The following is a 25,550-nucleotide window of genomic DNA, read 5'->3' on the forward strand; positions in this document are numbered from 1 at the left end:
GCCAGGCCATGAATAAATATTTTATTAGCATTCCACAGCTTTGTACAGTCAAATGAGATGAGAACATGACAATTCAGATAAAGCTTCAACTTTCACCTCCTGTTCACTTCAGGGAGAGCTTGTCAAACAGGTACTCTCCCAGGCCATTCTCAGGGGCTCCCAATCTCTTCAGATTGGTGACGTAATCTCCAAGCTTCTTGATCATCTTCACTTGGTCATCCAAGTAGTGGCGCTCCAAGAATTCACGCAGCTGGAAGGACAGAGAGAATGTAGTCACATCCTGAACCAGACACACAGCGATCCAGTGCTTTCACACTTACGTCTGATTGGGAGCATCAGGTGTATAAAAACATGGGAGGAATACATTGAGTAGATGTACAGAGCCTCTTGCCCAGAATAGCTATAGTCAAGGACCAGAGGACATAGATTTAAGGGGAAAGATTTCATAGGAATTGGAGGGGTAACGTTTTCACACAGTGGGTGTATGGAACGAGCTGCCAGAGGAGGTAGTCGAGGCTGGAACTATCCCAACGTTTAAGAAACAGTTAGACAGGTACTTGGATAGGACAAGGACCAGTTTGGAGGGATATGGGCCAAATGCAGGCATGTGGGACTAGTGTAGCTGGGGCATGTTGGCAAGTTGGGCCGAAGAGCCTGCTTCCATGCTGTTTGTGGCACAGTGGACTCAAGGGAGTTGCCAAGTGCCCAATCAATGGCAGTCTCATTAGTACTTCAGGACAGCAAGCCAGTGGACCTCCCATCTACACCAATTCCTGGCAAACTCGAGAAGCAACCTGGCACCCACTCACTCCCTCCCTCCTGTGAATGGAATCAAGCCAGTCCAAGTAAGGCCTGCCCCATCTTAACTAACCAATTTGAGTGTAGCCAACTTACGCTCGGGTCAGTGTGCTGGTTTGAGAGCTTGTGTAGATCCAGCAGACTCTGGTTCACATCCTTCGCCATCTGCAGAGAACTTTGCATAGCCTCCAGTCCATTACCCCACTCATGTTTCTCTGGCTTCTGCCAAGGAAAGCAACACTAGACTTGAAATGGATTAATTACACAAGCGGAAGAAACAGCCACAAAGAATCAGAAGATAGACACACACACACACACAAAGCTGGAGTAACTCAGCGGGCCAGACAGCATCTCTGGGCAAAAGGAATAGGTGAAGGGGGGGGGGTCTTGGCCCAAAACGTCACCCGTTCCATTTCTTCAGAGATGCTGCCTGACCCGCTGAGTTACCCCAGCTTTTTGTGTCTATCCTCGGTTTAAACCAGCATCTGCCCCCTCCATCGACTTCTTTAAGTCAAGGCTAAAAACTTCTCTACTCCCAAGCCTTTCCTGACGTCCACTGAGCGAGGGCTATATGTATATATGTAGGTACTTTGTTTGTTTGTACTATTCTTATAACAAATGCAAAGCAATTTGCCCAACAAGAGTTATTTTTTAAATGTGCTATATAAATAAATGTGACTCGACGACTTCCTGCACACCAAGAATTAGAATTTTGATTGATGCTAAATTTCAAGTAGAATCATTTTCTAAAGAGAGTCTTATTTGAAATCTTGCATGGAATCCTGGCTACACACGCATCTCCCTGCTACCTTCAGGTAGAAGGTACAGGAGCCTGAAAACTGCAACAACCAGGTTCAGGAATAGCTACTTCCCCACAGCCATCAGGCTATTAAACCTGGCTCGGACAAAACTCTGATTATTAATAACCACTTTCTGCTATTTGCACTTTATTTATTCATGTGTGTATATTTATACATGGTATATGGACACATTTATCAGTTTTGTGGTAAATGCCGACTATGTTCTGTGTGCTTAAGCAAAGCAAGAATTTCATTGTCCTATACAGGGACACAAGACAATAAACTCACTTGAACTTGAATAAGACAGACTGCACTGCAATGGTGGAGACATACCTTGATGTCTTTGACCAAGAGCCGACCTCCACGGGTGTTCTGGTATTCCATCAGTTTCTCAGCGTGCTTCTGTTCATCATAGGACTGCTTCCTGAAGAACTCGGCAAAATGGTGTTTAGCAACATCGTCCCGGTCAAAGTAAGAGGACTGTGGAGAGATTTACAACTCTGCTTAGTAACCCCAGTTATCAGGCGTCTCCACCCGAAACATCACCTCTTCCTTTTCTCCAGAGATACTTTATGGTGACACGTGACAAGTCACAGTGAAGCTCTATGCTTGCATACCCAAGGTATGAAAATTGTTGATCTGGTATTTTGTTGGTCCACATGCTTGATTAATGGTGTTTTATCATTAATGTCTTATTATTAATGTTTAGTGTTTTCCGAGTCATTCGTTACTGTCACTGTATGTCATGTGTTACTTGTGGGAGGAGCAGCAAGGCAGATTTCCTTGTATGTGAATACTTGGACAATAAACTTACTTACCACATGAAGGGTGCTTATAAAGTATCTGCACCAGCTCCCCCTTGTTCTCTCCCCCCCCCCCTTCCCCTCTCACAATGGTCCCACTACTCCGGGTCCCCATTGAGTTACTCCAGCTTTTTGTGCCTATTCAGTGTCAAACCTCGATTTAATCAAGACCACCCCCTGACTGCATCAGTGAATAACATTCCAGCCGTATAGGAACACAAATTCTCAATTATTCACCACTCCAGCTGTATCATTTTGAACTCTTTATTCAGGGAGAAGGATTATGCAGCATCAGAGAAAAAAAAGCGCATTAAAACATCTGTAGTTCCAACTAACAAAACAAAAAGAAACCATGGAATTACAACTAGAAAGAATTAAAGACTGGACATAACCAGCGGGCAAAAGATACTGGACACTAAACTGAACACACTGCTGAAAAACAGGATCCCTTATCTGTCTAGGGTGATTAGGATGAATTGATGGGATTGTTGTTCACACAGTTGTGTCTCGGTTCTTATCAGTTGCAACCTTGAGTTCACAAGCTGCTCTTTGTCGTTGTATTCATTAGATTAATTCTCAAGCAGTTAATTAAAAAAAATAATAACTAACCCCGTCAATTCTCTGCAAGGCCCCCATAGCCTGGATATCAATTTATCCTGTAGTGTTGGTGGTCACGTTATGCCAAGTGTCAATTTACAGTAGATGGAGTTTGCTACCAAAGGTTCCACTGTAGGATATTTGGTTGCTGCCTCTCCAGGCCAGTATTTATGCTTCAGATATCAGACTCTGGTGTAGGTGTGTCCGTTGCATTTCCAGCATGGGCTATTTGACAGATCTGCATTGATTGCCAAGTGGCTGGGGAAAGCCAGAGGGGCTTTAAGACAACATAATCACTCACACGTTTCATGCCGTGAATAGGGAAAGGCTCGGATAGAGTGGATGTGGAGAGGATGCTTCCACTGGTGGGAGAGTTTAGGACTAGAGGTCACAGCCTCAGAATTAAAGGACGTTCCTTTAGGAAGGAGACGAGGAGGAATTTCTCTGGTCAGAGGGCAGTGAATCTGTGGAATTCTTTGCCACAGAAGGCTGTGGAGGCCAAGTCAAAGGCTATTTTAAAAGCAGATTCTTGATGAGTACGGGTGCCAGGGGTTATGGGGAGAAGGCAGGAGAATGGGGTTAGGAGGGAGAGATAGACCAGCCATGAATGAATGGATGGGCCAAATGGCCTAATTCTGCTCCTATCACTTTTGACCTTATGAAGTGTGTGCATAGATGTTCTAATTGAAATGTTCAATACTTGGGCTTTGACAATGTAGTGGAAATAAGAGAACCAGGCACAAAGTATATCATAGTCTTTCACATCCACTGCATGAAAGTAGAATTAGTTTCACCAACAGGGCACTGTGAGTAAGTCCCACTGAGTTACCCCAGCATTGTGTCTCTTACATATATATTTCATTCATTCATGGACTACAAGGTAATTGGAGAACTTCCAGTAACAAACACAGCCAGTCTTGAGAAAGTTTTGCTTTCTAAACTCTTTGAAGGACTGCCACTAAAATATGGACCAAAACATGAACTCAAATGTATACTGCAGTATCCTCACCAGGAAGAGAAATAGTTCAAGTTATTCATTGAATTACAGCTTTCAGCAAAGAATGGACTTACCATGGCAAGGTAAACATAGGAGGAGTTGAGCTCCATGTTAATCTGCCTGTTGACGGCATCTTCACAGTCCTTGTGGTAGTTCTGTCGCTTGAGAAGCCATCTTCTTACTTGAAGCTCAAGGATCTTCTTACTTGAAGCTCAAGGATTGTCTTACTTCTCACTCAGGCCCTTGTACTTATAGTGCTGGCTCAGCTCACAGTGTGGTTATAGGTTGACTTCACAATGATGATTGGCATTCCTGATAGCTAGTTTGTGATTGCTCAGGAATCCAAGCACCAATGAACAAGAGTGGATGATGGCAAGTAACATCCATGGGAGGAGTTGATGAGACCCAGGCCAATCAGGGGATTACTTTAGTTTGGTTTAGAGATACAGCTCGGAAACAGGCCCTTCGGCCCACCAAGTCCATCCCGACCAGCGATCCCCGCACATTAACACTATCCTACAAACACACTAGCGACAATTTACACTTATATCAAGCCAATTTACCTACAAACCTGCACGTCTTTGAAGTATGGGAGGACTATAGACAATAGACAACAGACAATAGACAATAGGTGCAGGTGTAGGCCATTCGGCCCTTCCACCCAGCCCCGCCATTCAATGTGATCATGGCTGATCATCCCCAATCAGTACCCCGTTCCTGCCTTCTCCCCATATCCCCTGATCCGCTATCTTTAAGAGCCCTATCTCGCTCTCTCTTGAAAGTATCCAGAGAACCCACCTCCACCGCCCTCTGAGGCAGAGAATTCCACAGACTCAGCACTCTCTGTGTGAAAAAGTCTCCGTTCTAAATGGCTTACTCCTTATTCTTAAACTGTGGCCCCTGGTTCTGGACTCCCCCAACATCGGGCACATGTTTCCTGCCTCTAGCATGTCCAAGCCCTTAACAATCTTATATGTTTCAAACCGAAGGAAACCGAAGATCTTGGAGAAAACCCACGGGGAGAACATGCAAACTCCGTACAGACAGCGCCCGTAGTCAGTATCGAACCTGGGTCTCTGGCGCTGTGAGGCAGCAACACTACCGCTGCGCCACCGCGCCACCTTGAAAAATCAAGGCTCTGGTAAATTGGCCTCCATGCTGTTTGGGTTCTGTGTCTGGACTTACATCTGAAAGTATTTTCTTGTGTTACATTTAAGAAATCACAACACAAATTATTTTTCTGAAGTGCTCTATCTCAAGCTGTCTAAGGTTGTAAACTGTCAGAAGCTGGCCCCCTGATGTAGTTCCATGTTCTTTGCACGCCTCCATATCTCGTTACTCTCTACCCTGGCACTCGGTCCGAAGAAGGGTCTCGCTCCCATTCCTTCTATCCAAAGATTCTGCCTGTCTCGCTGAGTCGCTCCAGTACTTTGTGTCTAACACCAACTTCAAAGCCGTCTTGCTGAGCCCCATTTTCTGTTCTCATTCTTACCTAGCCCACAGCTAACGATGGCCTGCTTCCTTTACCATCGTAACTTTTTTGCATATCTTTTTCATTCATTTGTTCAACTTCTCTCTACACCATCGCCCACATCTCTCGTTGCCCTTTCCCCTGACTCTCAGTCCCAAAATGTCACCTATTCCTTTTCTCCAGGGATGCTGTCTGACCTGCTGAGTTACTCCAGCTTTGTTGTGTCTACCTTCACCTTGAACACAAAGCTAAGAGCAAGATTGGAGTTTCACAGCACTAGAGTCGGTTGCATCAACAGGGATCCCATTGAACACGGAAGAAAATTAGAGAACCAACTCAGTTCCAAACACTTTGGGTCGTGCTGCTTTAATTTAATACTGTAGCTTTTTTTTTCCACTTAAATTTTGAATGATTTTTAAGAGATGTATACAAAGCAGTGCAACACCATCACCATAAATAAAACAAAGCAAGAAAAACAGCAATCAAAATAAAAAAATAAGTAGATAGGGGAAAAAAAAATGTAAATAAATTAAAAAATTGGAATAAGACCGTGTGGTTCATTTACCAAATTAAAAAAAGAAAAAAAACATTACATTGATTAGTTATCTGGAGATAATTCAATATTCATACATACCATCTAGTTCTATATAACACAATCTTCCCATATCTAGCTCGGCATTTATCTAATTGGGTGTCATGGCTCAAATAAACGCTCCATTTTTCCCAGGTCTTCTCTTCTCTCTTCTCCAAGGAATATGCCAGTTTCTCCATAGTAAATATGTCTCTCACAATTCCTAACCACTGTTCCTGCTTTGGACTTTTTTCATGAAGCCACTGCCTGGTAATGGGCTTCTTACTTGCTGCAAGCAAAACTTTAATCAAAGATGTATCTTCTATTTTTACAATATCTTTAGACTTTTACTTTAGAGATACAACGTGGAAACAGGTCCTTCGGCCCACCAAGTCCGTGCAGGCCAGCGATTACCCCACACATTGCATTGAATGTTGTGCAGTAAACATTCGGTCTGAGTGGTGAGAATACTCAGTTTTGTTGCATTTCAATGCGAATAGCAACGGATAATTGAACCAGGTTGAAAAGATGTTGCCTTCCCAGGGAGTTTCTTCCCAGAGGCAATTCGGACTGTAAACGCCTATCTCACCAGGGACTAACTCTACTGAACGTTTTTCCTTCCATTATTTATTATGTAAAAGAATATGTGTGTTATGATTGTGTTTATAATTTGTTTGGTTGTTTTGTTGTTTGTCTTTTGCACAAAAGTCCGCGAGCATTGCCACTTTCATTTCACTGTACATCTCGTATGTGTATGTGACAAATAAACTTGACTTGACTTGACCTAACAATCTTGCCCAATGTGGATTCACAACCAAAAAAGGTTGACATTTGTACCTTATTCTTGAGCCTTCTCTATGAAACAGCACTCTAACCATCTTTGCCCTGTGCATCTTTGTTTTCCATTTTAATAATTCACCAATTGGCTCTCGAAGAAAGGCAATTCGGAGGCTGCTACTGCGGGTCTGCGGATGGCGGCACCGGGAGACCGCTTTTCGGGGCTCCTGCAACGGCGACTTCTCCCGCCCGAGTTGCGGGGTCGAAGAGCTCCTGGAGCGGGGCCTGACACCACTGCCCCGCGCGGCTTGGAATGCGGGACTTTGCGAGCGCACACCGGGGGCTCCAACACCAAGACCCGGTGTGCGACCTCGCACCACCCGGCGTGGCTTTAATGGCCGCGGGACAATCGCCATCGCCAGCCGGGGGCTTTGACTTTGACTCTGACATCGGGGGGGGGGGAGAGTGCAGTGGAGAGATAAGTTTATTTGGCCTTCCATCACAGCTATGTGATGGATGTTTATGTAAAATGTAATTATGTTGTGTCTGGGGTCTATTTGTGTGTAATGTATGGCTGCAGAAACGGCATTTCGTTTGGACCTCCAGGGGTCCAAATGACAATTAAATTGACTCTTGACTCTTGACTCTTGAAGAGAAATGTCAGCTTCATACACTCCATATTGTAAATGACTTTATTAAACATAAAGTGCCCTCTGCTGGCCTCTCTGGGTACTTTTTATTTCATTATTGGTGGGACTCAAATCTCAGATTTAGATTCAGATTCAGATTCAATTTTAATTGTCATTGTCAGTGTACAGTACAGAGACAACGAAATGCATTTAGCATCTCCCTGGAAGAGCAAATGATTTGAATAAATAATAATAAGTGTCCGGGGGGGGTGGTGATTGGCAGTCACCGAGGTACGTTGTTGAGTAGAGTGACAGCCGCCGGGAAGAAGCTGTTCCTCGACCTGCTGGTTCGGCAACGGAGAGACCTGTAGCGCCTCCCGGATGGTAGGAGGGTAAACAGTCCATGGTTGGGGTGAGAGCAGTCCTTGGCGATGCTGAGCGCCCTCCGCAGACAGCGCTTGCTTTGGACAGACTCAATGGAGGGGAGCGAGGAACCGGTGATGCGTTGGGCAATTTTCACCACCCTCTGCAATGCCTTCCGGTCGGAGACAGAGCAGTTGCCATACCATACTGTGATGCAGTTGGTAAGGATGCTCTCGATGGTGCAGCGGTAGAAGTTCACCAGGATCTGAGGAGACAGATGGACCTTCTTCAGTCTCCTCAGGAAGAAGAGACGCTGGTGAGCCTTCTTGATCAGAGTTGAGGTATTGTGGGTCCAAGAGAGGTCATCGGAGATGTTCTCCCAAATCTAACATCACACCTGTGTTTAAGAAGGAACTGCAGATGCTGGAAAATCGAAGTTAGACAAAAATGCTGGAGAAACTCAGCGGGTGCAGCAGCATCTATGGGGTGATGGCAGACACTAAGAACTGCAAGTGCTGGTTTTCAAGAATAGGGCACAAAGTTCTGGAGTGACTGAAGAAGGGTCCCGACCCGATACATCACCCCGCCATGTTCTCCAGGGATGCTGCCTGACCCGCTGAGTTACTCTAGCACTTTGTGTCAGTTTTGTTAGTTGATGGCAGGTTCTGTATCGGTATAAATCCCCGTGATTTACAAAACGTTGAACAGGCCAAGTATACTTCCAATGGAGTTTAGACAAGTTATGGTATACTTGGTTGTACATGGAATCCTGAGGACAGACATAGAAACATAGACAATTAGTGCAGAAGTCGGCCATTCAGCCCTTCGAGCCAGCACCACCATCCAATATGATCATGGCTGATCATTCAAAATCAGTACCCCGTTCCTGCTTTCTCCCTATATCCTAGATTCCGTTAGCCCTAAAAGCTATATCTAACTCTCTCTTGAATACATCGGACATCAGATTGAGACAGCTTCCAGTTGTCGGGAGAATCTGGAACTATTCTCTATTGAAACCAGGGCACCCATTTAATACATTTGCCCATTTTATATTTTCTACTTAAAAGGAAGTTCCATAGCAAATCGGCAGTATGTGTAGGACGGAACTGCAGGTGCTGGTTTAAACAGGAGATAGACACAAAAGGGGGAGTAACTCAGCGGGTCGGTCAGCATCTCTAAACAAAAGGAATAGGTGACGTTTTGGGTCGAGACCCTTTTTCAGGCGTAGATGGTTTCAAGAATTCATGGTTAAATTCATCTTATCCGATGGTGGGATGTGTGGATGGGGATGCTCCTCAAATTTCAATAAGCATGCAGCAGTAGAATGTACTTTGTTCCATGAGGAAAGTTAGTACAGTTGCTCAGTCAATCCCTTCTATTGCCTTACCCACTTTGGTGGGGAGCAGGGTGAAGGGTTCCGTGGTTGGAACTCTCTATGTTGAACATTCTATCTCGTAAGTGAGGATGGACCAGTCACTGCTGTAACTAATTTCAACCCAGATCAGTTTGAAGAAGGCTCCCTACCTGAAACGGCACCTATCATGGGGGTGCATAGGCACTTTGGAGTCCCAAAATGTTAATTTGCAAGTCGAATCGGTAGTAAGGAACAAAGATACTAGATCGGAGCTCTAGTATCTTTGGTAAGGAAGGCAAATGCAATGTTAGCATTTAATACGATAAGCCTAGAATATAAAACGGGGGGTCGTAATGCTGAGGCTTTGTTAGGCGCTGATCAGTCTGCATATGGAGTACTGTGAACAATTGTGGGCCCCGTATCTGAGGAAGGATTTGCTAGCACTGGAGAGAGTCCAAAGGACATTTACCAGAGTGATCGCAGGAACGAGTCGGTTAAGTTACGTTGAGCATTTGACGTCACTGGGCCCGTACTCGCTGGAGTTTAGAAAGATTAGGGGGGGACATTATTGAATAGTTAAAGGCCTGGATAGAGTAGATGTGGAGAGGATGTTTCCACTAGTGGGAGAGTCTAGGACTAGAGGTCACAGCCTCAGATTTACAGGATGTTCCTTTAGGAAGGAGATGAGGAGGAATTTCTTTAGTCAGACGTTGGTGAATCTGTGGAATTAATTTCCACAGAAGGTTGTGGAGGCCTTCAATGGATATTTTTCACATCGAACCTATCGTATTCATGTACCTGTCCGAACGCTTTTTAAACATTGTGATAATACCTGCCTCAACTACCTCCTCCAGCAGCACGTTCCATATAGTTAGCACCCTTTGTGTAAAAAAGTTGCCCCTCAAGTTCCTATGAAATCTCCCCCCCCCCCCCTCCTCACCTTAAACCTTTTGTTACTGCAACTAAGTTACAGAGATAGGTTGAATAAGTTAGGTCTTTATTCTCTGGAGCGCAGAAGGTTAAGGGGGGACTTGATAGAGGTCTTTAAAATGATGAGAGGGATAGACAGAGTTGACGTGGACAAGCTTTTCCCTTTGAGAATAGGGAAGATTCAAACAAGAGGACATGACTTCAGAATTAAGGGACAGAAGTTTAGGGGTAATATGAGGGGGAACTTCTTTACTCAGAGAGTGGTGGCGGTGTGGAATGAGCTTCCAGTGGAAGTGGTGGAGGCAGGTTCGTTGGTATCATTTAAAAATAAATTGGATAGACATATGGATGAGAAGGGAATGGAGGGTTATGGTATGAGTGCAGGCAGGTGGGAGTAAGGGAAAAAAGTTGTTCGGCACGGACTTGTAGGGCCGAGATGGCCTGTTTCCGTGCTGTAATTGTTATATGGTATGTCCTCTGTTTCTTGATTCCCTGACTCTGGGTAAAAGACTCTGTACATTTATCTATTTCTCCCTCAACCCTATTCTCCTTCCTTCTCTCCGTGACCTCTGATGCCCTTACTAACCCTAAAGCAAACTAACCCAACTAGCTTCTGATATTGACTTGACAATAATGCTCCTTTAAGAGCCTAAAATGCTCAGGATCGTACACCAACTCCCCTTAAAGCTCTCTCAGATGTTAAACTGTTCTCAAATATAAATACGTGGTTAATTCCTTAATTCATGAAGTGAGTACCAAATCCAGGCAGAATCTGACGATGAACTGATTTGTTTTTTAAATTCTATTTTAATGTTTATTTCTTTGATTATAGAAATATAGATATATATATACAATCAATACACAGTCATCCTATAATTCACAAATCAAGTTTCAAGGAATGGTCACACCAATAGATTGCCTGTACAGTTGCATATACACATTTGATAAGTATTCTTCATTTGAAAATAAGTTTCCAAAAGCACAAAAGCATTGAGAAAATAGTACAGTGGATTATTGTCGAACTCTAAATATTTCTGTGACAGTGGAAGGATGCTCATTGCGTATCATACACAACAGAATGTATCTGTTTGAAATGCCAAGGTGAAAAAGTTCCTTTGCTCTCGAAATCTCAACACATTTGGGCCAGACTATATGAGACCAGACTACACAAGGTCAATTTATTTGTAGTTCTGTGATATGTGAAGCTGACACATAAGATAATATGTTATGTGCTAAGTTATTGAACACTTAATGCTCGGTGAAAGCTTTGACAAGCAGGAATTTGCAGTCCGCAGCTAAGGGTTTGGGGTGGGCAAATGAGATATTCAAACTAGAGGATACAGGAGATACTTGGGAGACCGAAGAAAGCCATAGAGAGATACAGTGTGGAAACAGACCCATCTGCCCAAACTTGCCTACGCCAGCCAACATGTCCCAGTTATACTAGTCCACCTGCCTGCGTTTGGCCCATATCCCTCTAAACCTGTCCTATCCTTGTACCTGTCTAATTGTTTCTTAAACATTGCGATAGTCCCTGCCTCAACTACCTCATCGTTCCATACACCCACCACCCTTTGTGTGAAACAGTTACCCTTCAGGTTCCTATTTAAATCTTTCCTCCCCTCACCTTAAACCTATTTCCCCTGGTCCTTGATTCCCCTACTCTGGGCTAGAGACTTTGTGCATCTACCCGATGTATTCCTCTCATCATTGATTTTATACACCTCTATAAGATCAAGATAAGATAAAGCCTGTTGAACTTGGTCACAAGGACCAGGTACTTAGCTACAAAGGCACTGCAGTCCTGAAGATGACCAGAAGATGCTGTCAGATTTACCATTGAGAGACTCCAGTCAGGAAGGAGCCATCCACTTATTTACCCGCAGAGAGACATTTCTAAATTATCAGCCAATTTCTTCTCTGATCATTGACACAGGAGATTTAATTTATTGTTGGAGAGCAAAGGTGTTAGTGATTGGAGTCTGAAGAAATGTCATCCATTCATTCGCTCCAGAGATGCTGCCAGTCACACTGAGTTACTCCAGCATTTTGTGTCTCTCTTCGACGTAAACCAGCATCCGCAGTCCCTTCCTCTGCAGACCCAATGAAGTATCGCAGATCATAATAATAATTGACTAAGAAGGGAACTGCAAAAACAGCTGGAAAAATCGAAAGTAGACAAAAAATGCTGGAGAAACTCAGCGGGTGAGGCAGCATCTATGGAGGAAGGGAGTAGGTGACGTTTCGGGTCAAGACCCTAATAATTGAAGCTCTTTTGAAAACAAGTCTAATAACTCTTTCATTCCTTTAAAATAATTTTTAAGACTCATGGTTCAAGAAATAAATTTACGGGGCAGAATGTGGCCAATTGGTCCACTGTGCCAACTGAGAAATTATGGGGACTATTCCCACATCCCAGCTTTTGACTTAGTGACCAAACGCTAAGTACTCTTTCAGGTGGTTATTATACTGTGGAATTCTCTGCCTCAGAGGGCGGTGGAGGCCGATTCTCTGGATGCTTTCAAGAGAGAGCTAGATAGGGTTCGTAAAAATAGCGGAGTCAGGGGATATGGGGAAAAGGCAGGAACAGGGTACTGATTGGGGATAATCAGCCATGATCACATTGAATGGCGGTGCTGGCTCGAAGGGCTGAATGGCCTACTCCTGTACCTATTGTCTATTGTATACAAGAGTGATTTTGGTCCCCGCTCTCTGGCATCTAGTGTTAGAACCCTACTATATTCTGGATGAAAAACTACTTGTAACTTCCTTCTGATCTTGCTGCCGATTACCTTAAATATACATTCTTTAATGCTGCTTGTATTGCCAATTACATTCAACCTTTCTACTCTTATCTGGAAATAAATAGATTCCTTCGGCTTCAGAGAGAATGAATGATACATTATTGTCACATGTGACGAGTCACAGTGATATTCGTTGTTTTGTACACCCAGGGTATGCAAAGGGTCGCCACCTAAAGGGCACAGACAAAGTTACAAAATAGTCCTTCGGTCCTGATCTTGGGTCCCAACCCGAAACATGGACATGAATCCTCTGCCTCCACAGTTGCTGCAAGACCCGCTGAGTTATTCTGTTTTTTTTAAAATCCAGATCCAACATCTAGTTTCATTTCTCTTCCTTCATCATAGCCAGGTCTGAAACCTGGAATTCACTACTCCAAGTGACAATAGACAATAGACAATAGGTGCAGGAGTAGACCAATCAGCCCTTCGAGCCAGCACCGCCATTCAATGTGATTATGGGTGATCATCCCCAATCAGTACCCCGTTCCTGCCTTCTCCCCATATCCCCTGACTCCACTATAATTAAGAGCCCTGTCTAGCTCTCTCTTGAAAGCATCCAGTTTAAATTCCATTTGGAATATTTTGGAGGACCAAGAACCAAGAACCAAGAATCCAGAGAACCTGAGGCAGAGAATTCCACAGACTCACCACTTTCTGTGAGAAAAAGTGTTTCCTCGTCTCCGTTCTAAATGGCTTACTCCTTATTCTTAAACTGTGTGTGTGGCCCCTGGTTCTGGACTCCCCCAACACCGGGAACATGTTTCCTGCCTCCAGCGTGTCCAAAACCTTAACAATCTTATATGTTTCAATAAGATCCCCGCTCATCCTTCTAAACTCCAGAGTGTACAAGCCCAGCTGCTCCATTCTCTCAGCATATGGCAGTCTGCTGTGGCAGTGGCAATATGACAATGGCAATACCTTCACCACATGGAATCCACCAATTCAATGTAGTGGCTCTGACCTAAACATTGTTTCATACAGATCAAGCATGACCTCCCTATTCTTAATGCTTCAGTCAAAAAAGGGAACTATCTTTGTCTCTTCACACCCTTATACCTCCCCTGTGACTTTAAATTTGCTTCTGAATGTGTCGGAAGGAACTGCAGATGCTGGTTTAAACCGAAGATAGACACAAAATGCCGGAGTAACTCAGTGGGTCAGGCACCATCTCTGGAGAAAATAAATATTCCTTTTGAATCAAATACCAATCTAACCCCCCGGCAGTTGTGGAGGTCGTGATGAGGAGATGGCATTTCTTGTTTTGCATATCGTGGAAGAGTCGTGGGAAGCAGTGTGAAGGGCCTGTCCCACTTTCACGACCTCTGCCGAGTTTGCCCTAGACTCATACTCGCAGCATGGTTGTCTCGAGGTCGTAGGAGGTCGGTAGGTAGGTCGTAGCTAGTCGTAGGTACTCGTGGCATCAAGTAGGCCGGGGCGTTTTTCTGCTAGCCTGATGAAAAATGTCCACGAGTAAAAAAGGTCGTGAATTTGGTCATGAAAGTGGGACAAGCCCTTAACTTCCCAATGGTTGAATCTATGGAATCCTCTTTGCGAGACACAAAATGCTGGAGTAACTCTGCGGGACAGGCAGCATCTCTGGAGAGAAGGAACGGGTGACGTTTCGGGTCGAGACCCTTCTTCAGACCCGAAACGTCACCCATTCCTTCTCTCCAGAGGTGCTGCCTGTCCCACTGAGTTACTCCAGCATTTTGTGTCTACCTTCCATTGAAACCAGCATCTGCAGTTCTTTCCTACACATTTTGTCCGCTCCACTGCCAAATCTCAAGGATTGTCTTCTTTGAAGAAGTTCTCCTCCTCTCTCCGCCGAGAGTTCAGCAACGTCCTCTGTCCCCCCTCTGTGAAGAAAAGATCAGTCTGAAGAAGGGTCTCGACCTGAAACATCGCCCACTCCTTCTCTCCAGAGATGCTGCCTGTCCCGCTGAGTTCCAAAAGCATTTCAATGTACATCGGTGCATGCTTCATTAAACTAAACTGAAAACTGAACTGATAAACTAAACTGATTTTGGTTTACTCTGTATTTCATGCATCTTCAATTTCCTCCAATTCCAAAGCAAGAACAAGGTTTTGCACGATGACTCCATCCAGGTCGGTTCACAGATTTGCTTCAACCTGGCAGAAACGTGTGCTAGCTGCTCCTTCTATTTTCCTGCTGCATGAGAAAAACATTTCCCCTTTCGGTAAGATATATATATATATTTTTTAAATCAGGCATTTTTCATCAACACAGTAAATCAAGGAAGAATGGGATTTTTTTCCTGTACAAATAGGGAGGCAATTTGCTTGTAAAACTTTGGCCAACGTTTACAGCAGTTTTATTGCTCCGAAGAATGTCCCATCTCCGTTTAATGCGATTTGTGCTTGTATACGTGGTATCACAAGTTCAAGCTCATCTCCCACTTCGAGCTGTGCAATGCCAGCAGTGAAACAAGAATTATTTGGGCAGCAAGCAGACATGTTCTGTATGCACCGGAACAGAATCACATTGGGCGCCTCATTACCAACAATGCTGGCCTTATTTCTTTTGATGAAATGCCCCATGGTAAATGTATTATCTTTGTACCACACTTGGCTGTATACCAGAAAGTAACCGGATTCTACCACCAGGATCTTGTTACCCTTCTTGTCCAGGGCACTTCCCTTTTTCAAACTCAGGATCCAGGGGACAGTAGTCGTCTCCATTTGGTTCTGACTTGTATCAGTTCTTCTTTCAACTCGGCACGATTGTTGTGGTCTTCCTGGTACACATTTGTGACAGTTACTTGGCCTGGCGACCCGTCTTTGGACATTGGAGGCAATCAGTTGCACGCAGGCCTGTTGCACGCCTTCAGAGATCGATCTGTTTATCCGAAATTTCATTCTGTCTTTTGATTTATCCTCAGGGGAGGGTCGCTTCTTGAAACGTTTACTAACCTGGCGGGCCGAACTGCTCCAGTTGGCTGCCTGGCCCTTATTTAATCTTGCCAGGGCTTCCAGGCGATCGAGGTGGAGTCTGTACGTATCTAGTTCCTCTCTCATCGACGAGATGTCTCCTTTCAGTGCAAGGACGTGGTGTAAAGCTACCACTGCCACGTAAGTCGACATCAGAGCTGCCGAGGTTAAGACACAGGCTGAGTAGATCAAGACTCGATGTTGTGTGTCGTGGCCAGACGTTTCTTGCTCTGTGTTCATCTTCATCACAAAGTTCCCTTTATGACGGAACTGTTGCAATAGTCCATCCGAAACACAAGTACCATTTCCTGTCAGCTGGTATCTGCATACCACGTGCCACATTATTGCTGCTTCTCCTTTCCAATCCGAATGCTTTTACAGTCTGCAGGCAAAGACTTGCGTTGTGCTTGCGTTCGTGGTATGGGTGACGTTTCAAGTTGGGACACTTCTTCAGTCTGAGAGTCATGGGAGAGGGAAATGAGAGATATAGACAGGGATGTCAAGAGGTTTTAGAAACGTCACCCATTCCTTCTCTCCGGTGATGCTGCCTGTCCCGCTGAGTCACTCCAGCGTTTTGTGTCGGTCGAAGTGAATCTTGTACCTGTGACGGGGAAATTAAGCAAATAATCTACGGGTTTACTTTGCAGATGGAACAAATCAGCAGGTTTAGGTGAAACTTTCTTTCAGGGAGATTAATTAAGTAGTCTATCATTGGAAAGATAATCTGTCAAAGTAATGGGCTGTAGAAGGCTTCTTCATGCTTATTTTGTACCCTCACTGTTTGTATTGAGCATTGATTCATAAATATCTCTGATGTAAAGGAAATTCTGGATGTGATATATCTGTCCTAGTTACTAGAAACAGAGTAAGTCCTTTTTATCATAGTTTAAAAAAAAAAAATTACAGTAGTGTGTGCAATTCGATAGGATGGTTTTAAATAACTGAGTATTTCATCATTCTCCACTAAGCCTGGACAATGCATTCCACATTTTAACTATTTGCTGCAGGGGAAACATGTTTCTTTTTAGATGTTACATTTGGTTCTTGTTAACAGTGGTGGACTGGCCAGGGTGTCAGCTTGCCCGATGGCAAGTGGACCTCTGATGAAGTGGGCCCCCTATATCAAATGGGCCCCTGATGAAGTGGGCCCCCTTTGTCTCCTGGCAACCAATATTTTTAGACCCAGTTCGCCACTGTTTGTTAACATGCATAAAATGCAAATTTTAACGATGGCGGCTGCATTTCTTCCATTAGCAAGGCTTACTCCTTATTCTGAAACTGTGGCCCCTGGTTCTGGACTCCCCCAACATCGGGAACATGTTTCCTGCCTCTAGCGTGTCCAAGCCCTTAACAATCTTACATGTTTCAATGAGATACCCTCTCATCCTTCTAAACTCCAGAGTGTACAAGCCCAGCTACTCCATTCTCTCAGCATATGACAGTCCCGCCATCCCGGGAATTAACCTTGTATGATTATGATGTTTCCACTGGTTGGAGAGTCTAGGACTAGAGGCCACAGCCTCAGAATTAAAGGACGTTTCTTTAGGAAGGAGATGCAGGGTGGAATTTCTTTAGTCGGAGGTAAATCTGTGGAATTCTTTGCCACGGAAGGTTATGGAGGCTAAGTCAATGGATATTTTTAAGGCAGAGATAGGTAGTGCAGGATTAGTGCAGGAAAGAACTGCAGATGCTGGTTTAAATTGAAGGTAGACACAAAATGCTGGAGTAACTCAGTGGGACAGGCAGCATCTCTGGATGTTTCTCCCCTTCTCTCCAGAGATGCTGCCTGTCCCGCTGAGATTCTTGATTAATACGGGTGTCAGGAGATATCTATGGTCCATGTACAGAGCACAATATCATAACCAAAATGGCCATTTCTGATACAAACATGAAACGAAAATTATATGTTTGTTCCATTTATTATTGAGTCACAAAGTCCACAGAAATGCCCAGACGGAAGATAAGGTCACCTATCTGTGACAATACATCTCTGCAGATATCGCCCGATCTTCTGGGAGTTTCCACCAATCTCCTTTTGGTTTCGAATCCCATCAGCTTTGGCTTTCCCCCTGTGTTTGTTGTTTTTTTGTCCTTTTCCCTACACTGTATGTATGTATTTATGTATGTATTGTTAGATCTATGTAGCAAGTTTGTACCTGCACTGATGTAAGGCACTTTGGTCGACGAGAGTTGTTTTTCAATGCGCTATAGAAATAAAATTGACTTGACTTGACTTGACTTGACTCTATCAACTGGCCAGCTCCGTAAACTGTGGAATCACCTCAGCGTTTCTGGATTCCCGCTATCAGATATTACTTTTGTCCCATTTCTATTCTGTTGTGCTGCTGCTAGTAAGAATTTCATAGTTCTATCTGGGACATATGACAATGAAATACTCTTGACTCTTGACTCCCCGATCCCCTGCTCTCTGCTCGTTATTTTAATGAAAATACTTTGACCTAAAATGCCGTCTTTGTTTCTCTGCCATAGTTGCTATCTGGTGAGTGTTTCTGTCATTTTTGTTTTAGTTTCAGATTTGACACATTTTTGCGGGGTTTAAATTTATTTAAAATTTCCCCTTTCCTGTGTCGTTCGTGCGGTGAGCAGAGCAAAACTGCGCGCTGTAATTGAAGAAATGAAACCATTTGTATATTTAGCCATTAAACTGTTTGTATACCATTAAACCATTGTACTCGAAGAAAGGGATGCATGCAGAAGCCTCCAGGTGGCGCATCCCAGGCAATGCTGATGACAGAAACTGTACCACAGTGACTGACTGAAGTAGCCAATTCTTCAACCACTGACCGTCAACCGTCACTGACCGACCGGAACAGACGTGACGGAGAAGATGGCGGGACACGAGGAAGAAGAACTCTTGGTTCTTGGTTTCTTGGTCCTCCAAAATATTCCAATTGGAATTTAAACTGTGGAGGTGGTGAAGGGTGGGCTTAAGCCAGAAAGGGTTATTGGGAAGAAAGAGCTACTTTAAATTTAGTTGCATCTGGTTGGGTAACTATAGTTGGGTGGAGATTATTCCATGCTTTAATTGTGCGGGGGAAGAACGAATTGCTGTAGACATCTGTCTTTGTAGCTGGGATCACAAATTGGATCGAATGCCCTCGTCTGCTCCTAATTGGTTTGGGTTTGGTGTGGGTCTTGTAGTCTATGTCGAGCTGACCATTTAACATTTTGTAAAAACTGGTCAAACAACTCGAAGAAATTAAACCAATTGCAATATTGCAATCGTGCTTGGGAACCCGCAACGAGGTTCATTCTGGAATTTCAGGATTTGTATCCAGTTATGATGATGGAGTGGGTGTGGGAGAGCCCAGGACGAGAGGTCACAGCCTCAGAATTAAAGGACGATCTTTTAGGAAGGAGATGGGGAGAAATTTATTTCGTCAGAGGGTGGTGAATCTGTTGAATTCTTTGCAACAGAAGGCTGTGGTGGTCAAGTCAGTGGATATTTTTAAGGCATAGATAGATAGATTTTTGATTAGTGTGGGTTTTGTATTCAAATTTATTGTCATTGTCTCAATTTGAGACAACGAAATGAATTTCCCTTACAGGCAGTTTCATACAAAAAAAAAAAATCATAAAAAAATTAATAAATAATGATAGGGAGAAGGCAGGAGAGTGGGGTTAGGAGGGAGAGATGGTCATATGGAGGGTAGAATTAATGGGCCTAATTCTACACCTATCACTCATGACCTAATGAATGACCTTATGAGAATATGTTGTATGTCCACATTGTGACATTTCATGTAGTCAGCGACTTGGCTCTTGGCTTCCATGGACAAGTTGACCTTGGGCTCCTTAGCAACATCCTTGTGATAGGATGTTGCTGTCAAAGAGGCCTTGGTGATTTGTGCAATATGAACGGGGTTGACAATGGCCAAGTAGGGCCCTTAAAGTGTCGCAGATATAGTCCGAGAACGGGTCCCTCGGCTCACAGAGTCTGTGCTGACGAGCCATCCCTGCACATCAACACTATCCTATACAAATTCTCCCAATTTCGTTAGCCCTTGCTGTCTCCTCCTCTTCCTCAGTCTTCGGGCTGTCTCCTCCCAGCCCTCGGACTGTCTCCTCCTTTTTCCTTTCGTCGTCCCCCCCACCCCCATCAGTCTGAAGAAGGGTTTCGGCCCGAAAACGTCGCCTATTTCCTTCGCTCCATAGATGCTGCTGGACCCGCTGAGTTTCTCCAGCATTTTTGTCCACCTTCGATTTTCCAGCATCTGCAGTTCCTTCTTAAACACTATCCTACACACGCTAGGGACAATTTTACATGATGTACACCAAGCCAATTAACCTGCAAAATACGTCTTTGGAGTGTGGGAGGCCAGTCTTGGATTAAACCCAAAATAGAACCGGGTCTCTGGCACACTGATATTGTACATTTTACGCAAACTTCACTCACCCCCCTAGCTGTGACAGGAAGGCAACTCCAAGCAAAAAAATCATGAGAGTTCTCCACCCAGCAACGGACTTGTCTACCTTTGATACGGTCAGGCAAACGCCTCCGATGCCATGCGGTGGGGGCGGAGAGGTTGAGAAGGAGTTTCTTCCCAGAGGCAATTCGGACTGTAAACGCCTGTACACCAAGCTAACTCTACAGAACGTTTTCTGCAAACCTGTATTATTTGGATGTAAAATGTATGTGTGTTATGGTTGTGTTTAAACTGAAAGTTTTGGAGAAATTGCCACTTTCAGTTCACTGCACATCCGTATGTGTCTGGCAAATAAACTGAGACTTGTAGACTTGACTACTGCTACGTAGAGTTTAGTTTAGTTTAGTTTAGAGATACTGCATGGAAACAAGTCCTTCCCTAATGACCAGCTGGTTCTATACACCATACTGGGGACAATTTTGTTACCGAAGCCAATTAACCTACAAACCTGCACGTCTTTGGGAAGTGGGAAAAAACCGGAGCACAGGGAGAAAGTCCACGAGGAGATATGGGGGAACGTGCAAACTCCGTACAGACAGCACCTGCAGTCAGGATGGAACCCGGTTCTCGGGTGCTGTAAGGCTGCAATCTATCACCACATGACAGTTCCAAATCTAACCTGAAGGTGAAGTGTGTGTTCGGCAGAATTATATGAAGAGCTGGGTTTGTGATTTTCTTTACGATGCCAAGGGGAGATGACCGGTGCTTGGGTGAGAATGGCCTTGGGTTTTTGACACAACTGCTGTAGCTGAGAAATGACATATCAACTCTGAATCTGCCCGACCTTTTTATGACTAATGTTGTCTGCACAGACCTTGCATCTTGTGCGACACTGGACCAATAACAAGATCAAATCAACACAAAAAAAGTCCGGAGCTCCATTTCTCAATCGAATCTTTTGGGGAATTTTCACTGACGTCTGCGGAAACAAAGGCTCTCCCCCATAAACTCTGTGGTCAGAAGCAGTTTCAGGCACGAGGAGTCACGTAGATAATAATGAGATAAAAGCCACATAAATATATTTGAGATATCAAACTCTGAGATTGGAAGGGACTTTTCTAAGCATCACCTCACATGTTTTACAAAGAAAGGTTTCTGCATTTGGCATGGCATAGCATATAAAGTGATTGCTTCCTTTGGCAATAGTGTGTACACACACAAGAGAGACACAAAATGCTGGAGTTACACAAACGTAGATACAAAGACAATAGGTGCAGGAGTAGCCCATTCGGCCCTTCGAGCCAGCACCGCCTTTCAATATGATAGACAATAGAAAATAGACATAAGGTGCAGGAGTCGGCCATTCAACCCTTCGAGCCAGCACTGCCATTTAGAAGATTGAGGGGGGATCTTATAGAAACTTACAAAATTCTTAAGGGGTTGGACAGGCTAGATGCAGGAAGATTGTTCCCGATGTTGGGGAAGACCAGAACAAGGGGTCACACAGTTTAAGGATAAGGGGGAAATCTTTTAGGACCGAGATGAGGAAAACATTTTTCACACAGAGAGTGGTGAATCTCTGGAATTCTCTGCCACAGAAGGTAGTTGAGGCCACAGTTCATTGGCTATATTTAAGAGGGAGTTGGATGTGGCCCTTGTGGCTAAAGGGATCAGGGGGTATGGAGAGAAGGCAGGGATGGGATACTGAGTTGGATGATCAGCCATGATCATATTGAATGGCGGTGCAGGCTTGAAGGGCCGAATGGCCTCTACTCCTGCACCTATTGTCTATGTTTCTGTCCACAATCAGTACCCCCGCTCCTGCTGTCACCCCATATCCCTCGATTCCGCTAGCCCTAAGAGCACTATCTAACTCTTAAGGCCAGCTAAGACCTCCGACACTGTCTGTGTGTACACACGAAATGTGTATGAACAGCAGATGCCGGTTTAAACTGAAGATAGACACAAAATGCCGGTGTAACACAGCGGGGCTGGCAGCTTCTCCAGAGAGAAGGAATGGGTGACGTTTCGGGTCGAGACCCTTCTTCAGACCCTCGATCCACCCATCCCATCCCTCCAGAGATGCTGCCAGTCCCGCTTAGTTACTCCAGCATTTTGTGTCTACCTAATGCCCCTGTCCCACTTAGGAAGCCTGAACGGAAACCTCTGGAGACTTTGCGCCCCACCCAAGGTTTCCGTGTGGTTCCCGGAGGTTTTCGTCAGTCTCCCTAATGGTCAAAAGTGGTTTCCGCTTCTTCTATGTTCCGGCGATTATTTAAAAACATTCAAAACCGGCTGCGACTAAAAATAGGTTGCCGTTTTAAAAATCGGTAATTTTTTAGTCGAAGCCGGTTGCGATGCTAGTTGAAGGTGGTTGCCGGAGGTTGCAGGTGGTTGCCGGAGGTTGCAGGTGGTTGCCGGATGTTGCAGGCGGTTGCCGGAGGTTGCAGGTGGTTGCCGGAGGTTGCAGGTGGTTGCCAGAGGTTGCAGGTGGTTGCCGGAGGTTGCAGGTGGTTGCCGGAGGTTGCAGGTGGTTGCCGGAGGTTGCAGGTGGTTGCCGGAGGTTGCAGGTGGTTGCCGTAGGTTGCAGGTGGTTGCCGGAGGTTGCAGGTGGTTGCCGGAGGTTGCAGGTGGTTGCCGGAGGTTGCAGGTGGTTGCCGGAGGTTGCAGGTGGTTGCGACGGAGGTTGCAGGTGGTTGCCGTAGGTTGGAGGTGGTTGGCGGAGGTTGCAGGTGGTTGCGGACGGAGGTTGCAGGTGGTTGCCGGAGGTTGCAGGTGGTTGCCGGAGGTTGCAGGTGGTTGCCGGAGGTTGCAGGTGGTTGCCGGAGGTTGCAGGTGGTTGCCGGAGGTTGCAGGTGGTTGCCGGAGGTTGCCGGAGGTTGCAAGTGGTTGCCGGAGGTTGCAGGTGGTTGCCGGTGGTTGCAGGTAGTGGAAGGTAAGACCTTCCACTACCTGCAACCTCCGGCAACCACCTTAAACTTTCAGGTTTCCTAAGTGGGACAGGGGCATTATTACAGTTTACTGTACACACAAACAGTGCCAGAGGTCAGGACTGAACCCTTATCAGCAGTTACTTCCTACACAGTAGTATTAATTTATTATTTTGTCTGTGAGATGCCATTCCAGAGCTGGTGAGCACTGCCCACAACAGATAGCAGGAGTTTCAAAAAATGTATTAAGACCTTATCATACAGGGACATCAACGACAAAGTATGCTCATTTCACACATATAACAATAGCATAACATCACCCACATACAGTAAATGTGACTCATATACATTAAGATATAGTGTAACTGTAGAAACAAGGAACTGCAGATGCTGGTTTGCACAAAAGGACAAAGTGCTGGAGTAACTCAGCATCTTTGGAAAAGGGTCCCGACCTGAAATGACGGCTGTCCATGTTCTCCAGAGATGCTGCCTGACCTGCTGAGCAACGCCAGCATCTTGTGACCAATCACACTAAAAATGTGTTCAGGTCTCTAGTGCTGGAGGCATCTTTTGACCTGACGAATGCGTGACTCACTTCATGCAGACACATCTCAAACTGGCTGCTTGGTTCTGGAATAAATGCATCATCGTATTTCTCCACTGCGCTGGTGTGAAGTTCACCCCGATATCGGTTTCTCTAACTTCAAGTGACCCCTTGCATTCCCTCTTTCTCCGTCCCTCCCCCACCCTAGTCCTCTTGCTAATGTCACCGTTTGTATTCCTTCGTTATCACCTCGTCCCCAGCCAGCAATGGACCATTGTGAGCTCCATCTCTCCTGAGTCGCCGATGCAGGCTCTGCTGTGTTCTTGACCTTCCGAAACCTCTAGTTTCCCCCTCCCTGACTCCCAGTCTGATGAAGGGTCTCGACCCGAAAACACACCTATTCCTTTTCTCCAGAGATTAAACCAGCATCTACAATTAAACTGATAGAAACATAGAAACATAGAAAATAGGTGCAGGAGGAGACCATTCGGCCCTTTGAGCCAGCACCAATGAATTCCCATTCATTGTGATCATGGCTGATCGTCCCATATCAATAACCTGTGCCTGCCTTCTCCCCATATCCCTTGACTCCACTAGCCCCTATCTAACTCTCTCTTAAATCCATCCAGTGATTTGGCCACCACTGCCCTCTGGGGCAGGGAATTCCATAATTACACAACTCTCTGGCTGAAAAAGTTTTTTCTCACAGTCTTAAATGACCTCCCCTTTATTCCCTGGTTCTGGACTCGCCCAACATTGGGAACATTTTTCCTGCATCTAGCTTGTCCAGTCCTTTTATAATTTTATATGTTTCTATAAGATACCCCCTCATCCTTCTAAACTCCAGTGAATACAAGCCTAGTCTTTTCAATCTTTCTTCATATCTTTTCAATCAACGTCAAGTCATCTTCATGTTAACAATGCTTTACATGGGAAGAGATTGGCATTGGAGAGTTTAGAACTGGGATAAGGAGAATCTTCTTTACACAGGGGATTGTAACTCTTATCCTCAAATGGGTTTGGGTGTTTCAGAAGTAAGCTGTACACTGCCTATTGCAAGATGTTCAATTTGTCCAGCCTTTGGCAAAGTAAGTCGTCTGGGACCATTGATTTAGGAATAAGCACTGAAGAGCAATGACGTATATAATTGGATAAATGTGTTGGAATTTATTAACACATAAGCCTTAACTCTGCCAGTTTCCAATACTATAAATGAGGCTGTTTACTTTCTCAACTCACAATTAAATTGTAAATGCTTTACTAAACCAGCAGGAAGGGAAAATCCTCAAATCTGATCTTTGAACAGAAGTGGGTGGGGTTGGGTGGGCGGTACAATGGCGCAGCGGTAGAGTTGCTGCCATACAGCGCCAGAGAACCGGGTTCGACACTGTCCACAGGTGCTTGTCGGTACGGAGTTTGTACGTTCTCCCCGTGGATTTTCGCTGAGAACTTCGGTTTCCTTCCACACTCCAAAGGCGTACAGGTAAGTAGGCTAATTAGACTTGGCATAAGTGTAAATTGCTCCTGGTGTGTGTAGTCAAGTCAAGTCAAGTTTATTTGTCACATACACATACGAGATGTGCAGTGAAATGAAAGTGGCAATGCTCGCGGACTTTTGTGCAAAAGACAAACAACAAAACAACCAAACAAATTATAAACACAATCATAACACACATATTCTTTTGCATAATAAATAATGGAAGGAAAAACGTTCAGTAGAGTTAGTCCCTGGTGAGATAGGCGTTTACAGTCCGAATTGCCTCTGGGAAGAAACTCCTTCTCAACCTCTCCGTTCTCACCGCATGGCAACGGAGGCGTTTGCCTGACCGTAGCAGCTGGAACAGT

General features: G+C 44.8%; 2 protein-coding genes across 2 annotated transcripts; both read right to left on the minus strand.

The window, feature by feature from the left end:
• Nucleotides 1–5,468, minus strand: LOC129713711 (ferritin, heavy subunit-like). The gene is made up of 5 exons (XM_055662961.1): nucleotides 5,425–5,468; nucleotides 4,070–4,199; nucleotides 1,932–2,078; nucleotides 895–1,020; nucleotides 1–250 (listed from the first exon to the last, which is right to left on the minus strand). The coding sequence occupies exons 1-5, from the start codon at nucleotides 5,466–5,468 to the stop codon at nucleotides 104–106; spliced, it is 594 nt and encodes a 197-aa protein (XP_055518936.1). The 3' UTR covers nucleotides 1–103.
• Nucleotides 5,469–7,637: 2,169 nt separating this feature from the next.
• On the minus strand, nucleotides 7,638–19,419 carry LOC129713911 (tumor necrosis factor ligand superfamily member 13B-like). Its single transcript, XM_055663288.1, has one exon. It carries the CDS (start codon nucleotides 16,183–16,185, stop codon nucleotides 15,217–15,219), a length of 969 nt encoding a protein of 322 aa, XP_055519263.1. The 5' UTR covers nucleotides 16,186–19,419; the 3' UTR covers nucleotides 7,638–15,216.
• Nucleotides 19,420–25,550: the final 6,131 nt, after the last annotated feature.

This window comes from Leucoraja erinacea, chromosome 37, assembly GCF_028641065.1.
Source record: "Leucoraja erinacea ecotype New England chromosome 37, Leri_hhj_1, whole genome shotgun sequence".
Classification (NCBI taxonomy): Eukaryota; Metazoa; Chordata; class Chondrichthyes; order Rajiformes; family Rajidae; genus Leucoraja; species Leucoraja erinaceus.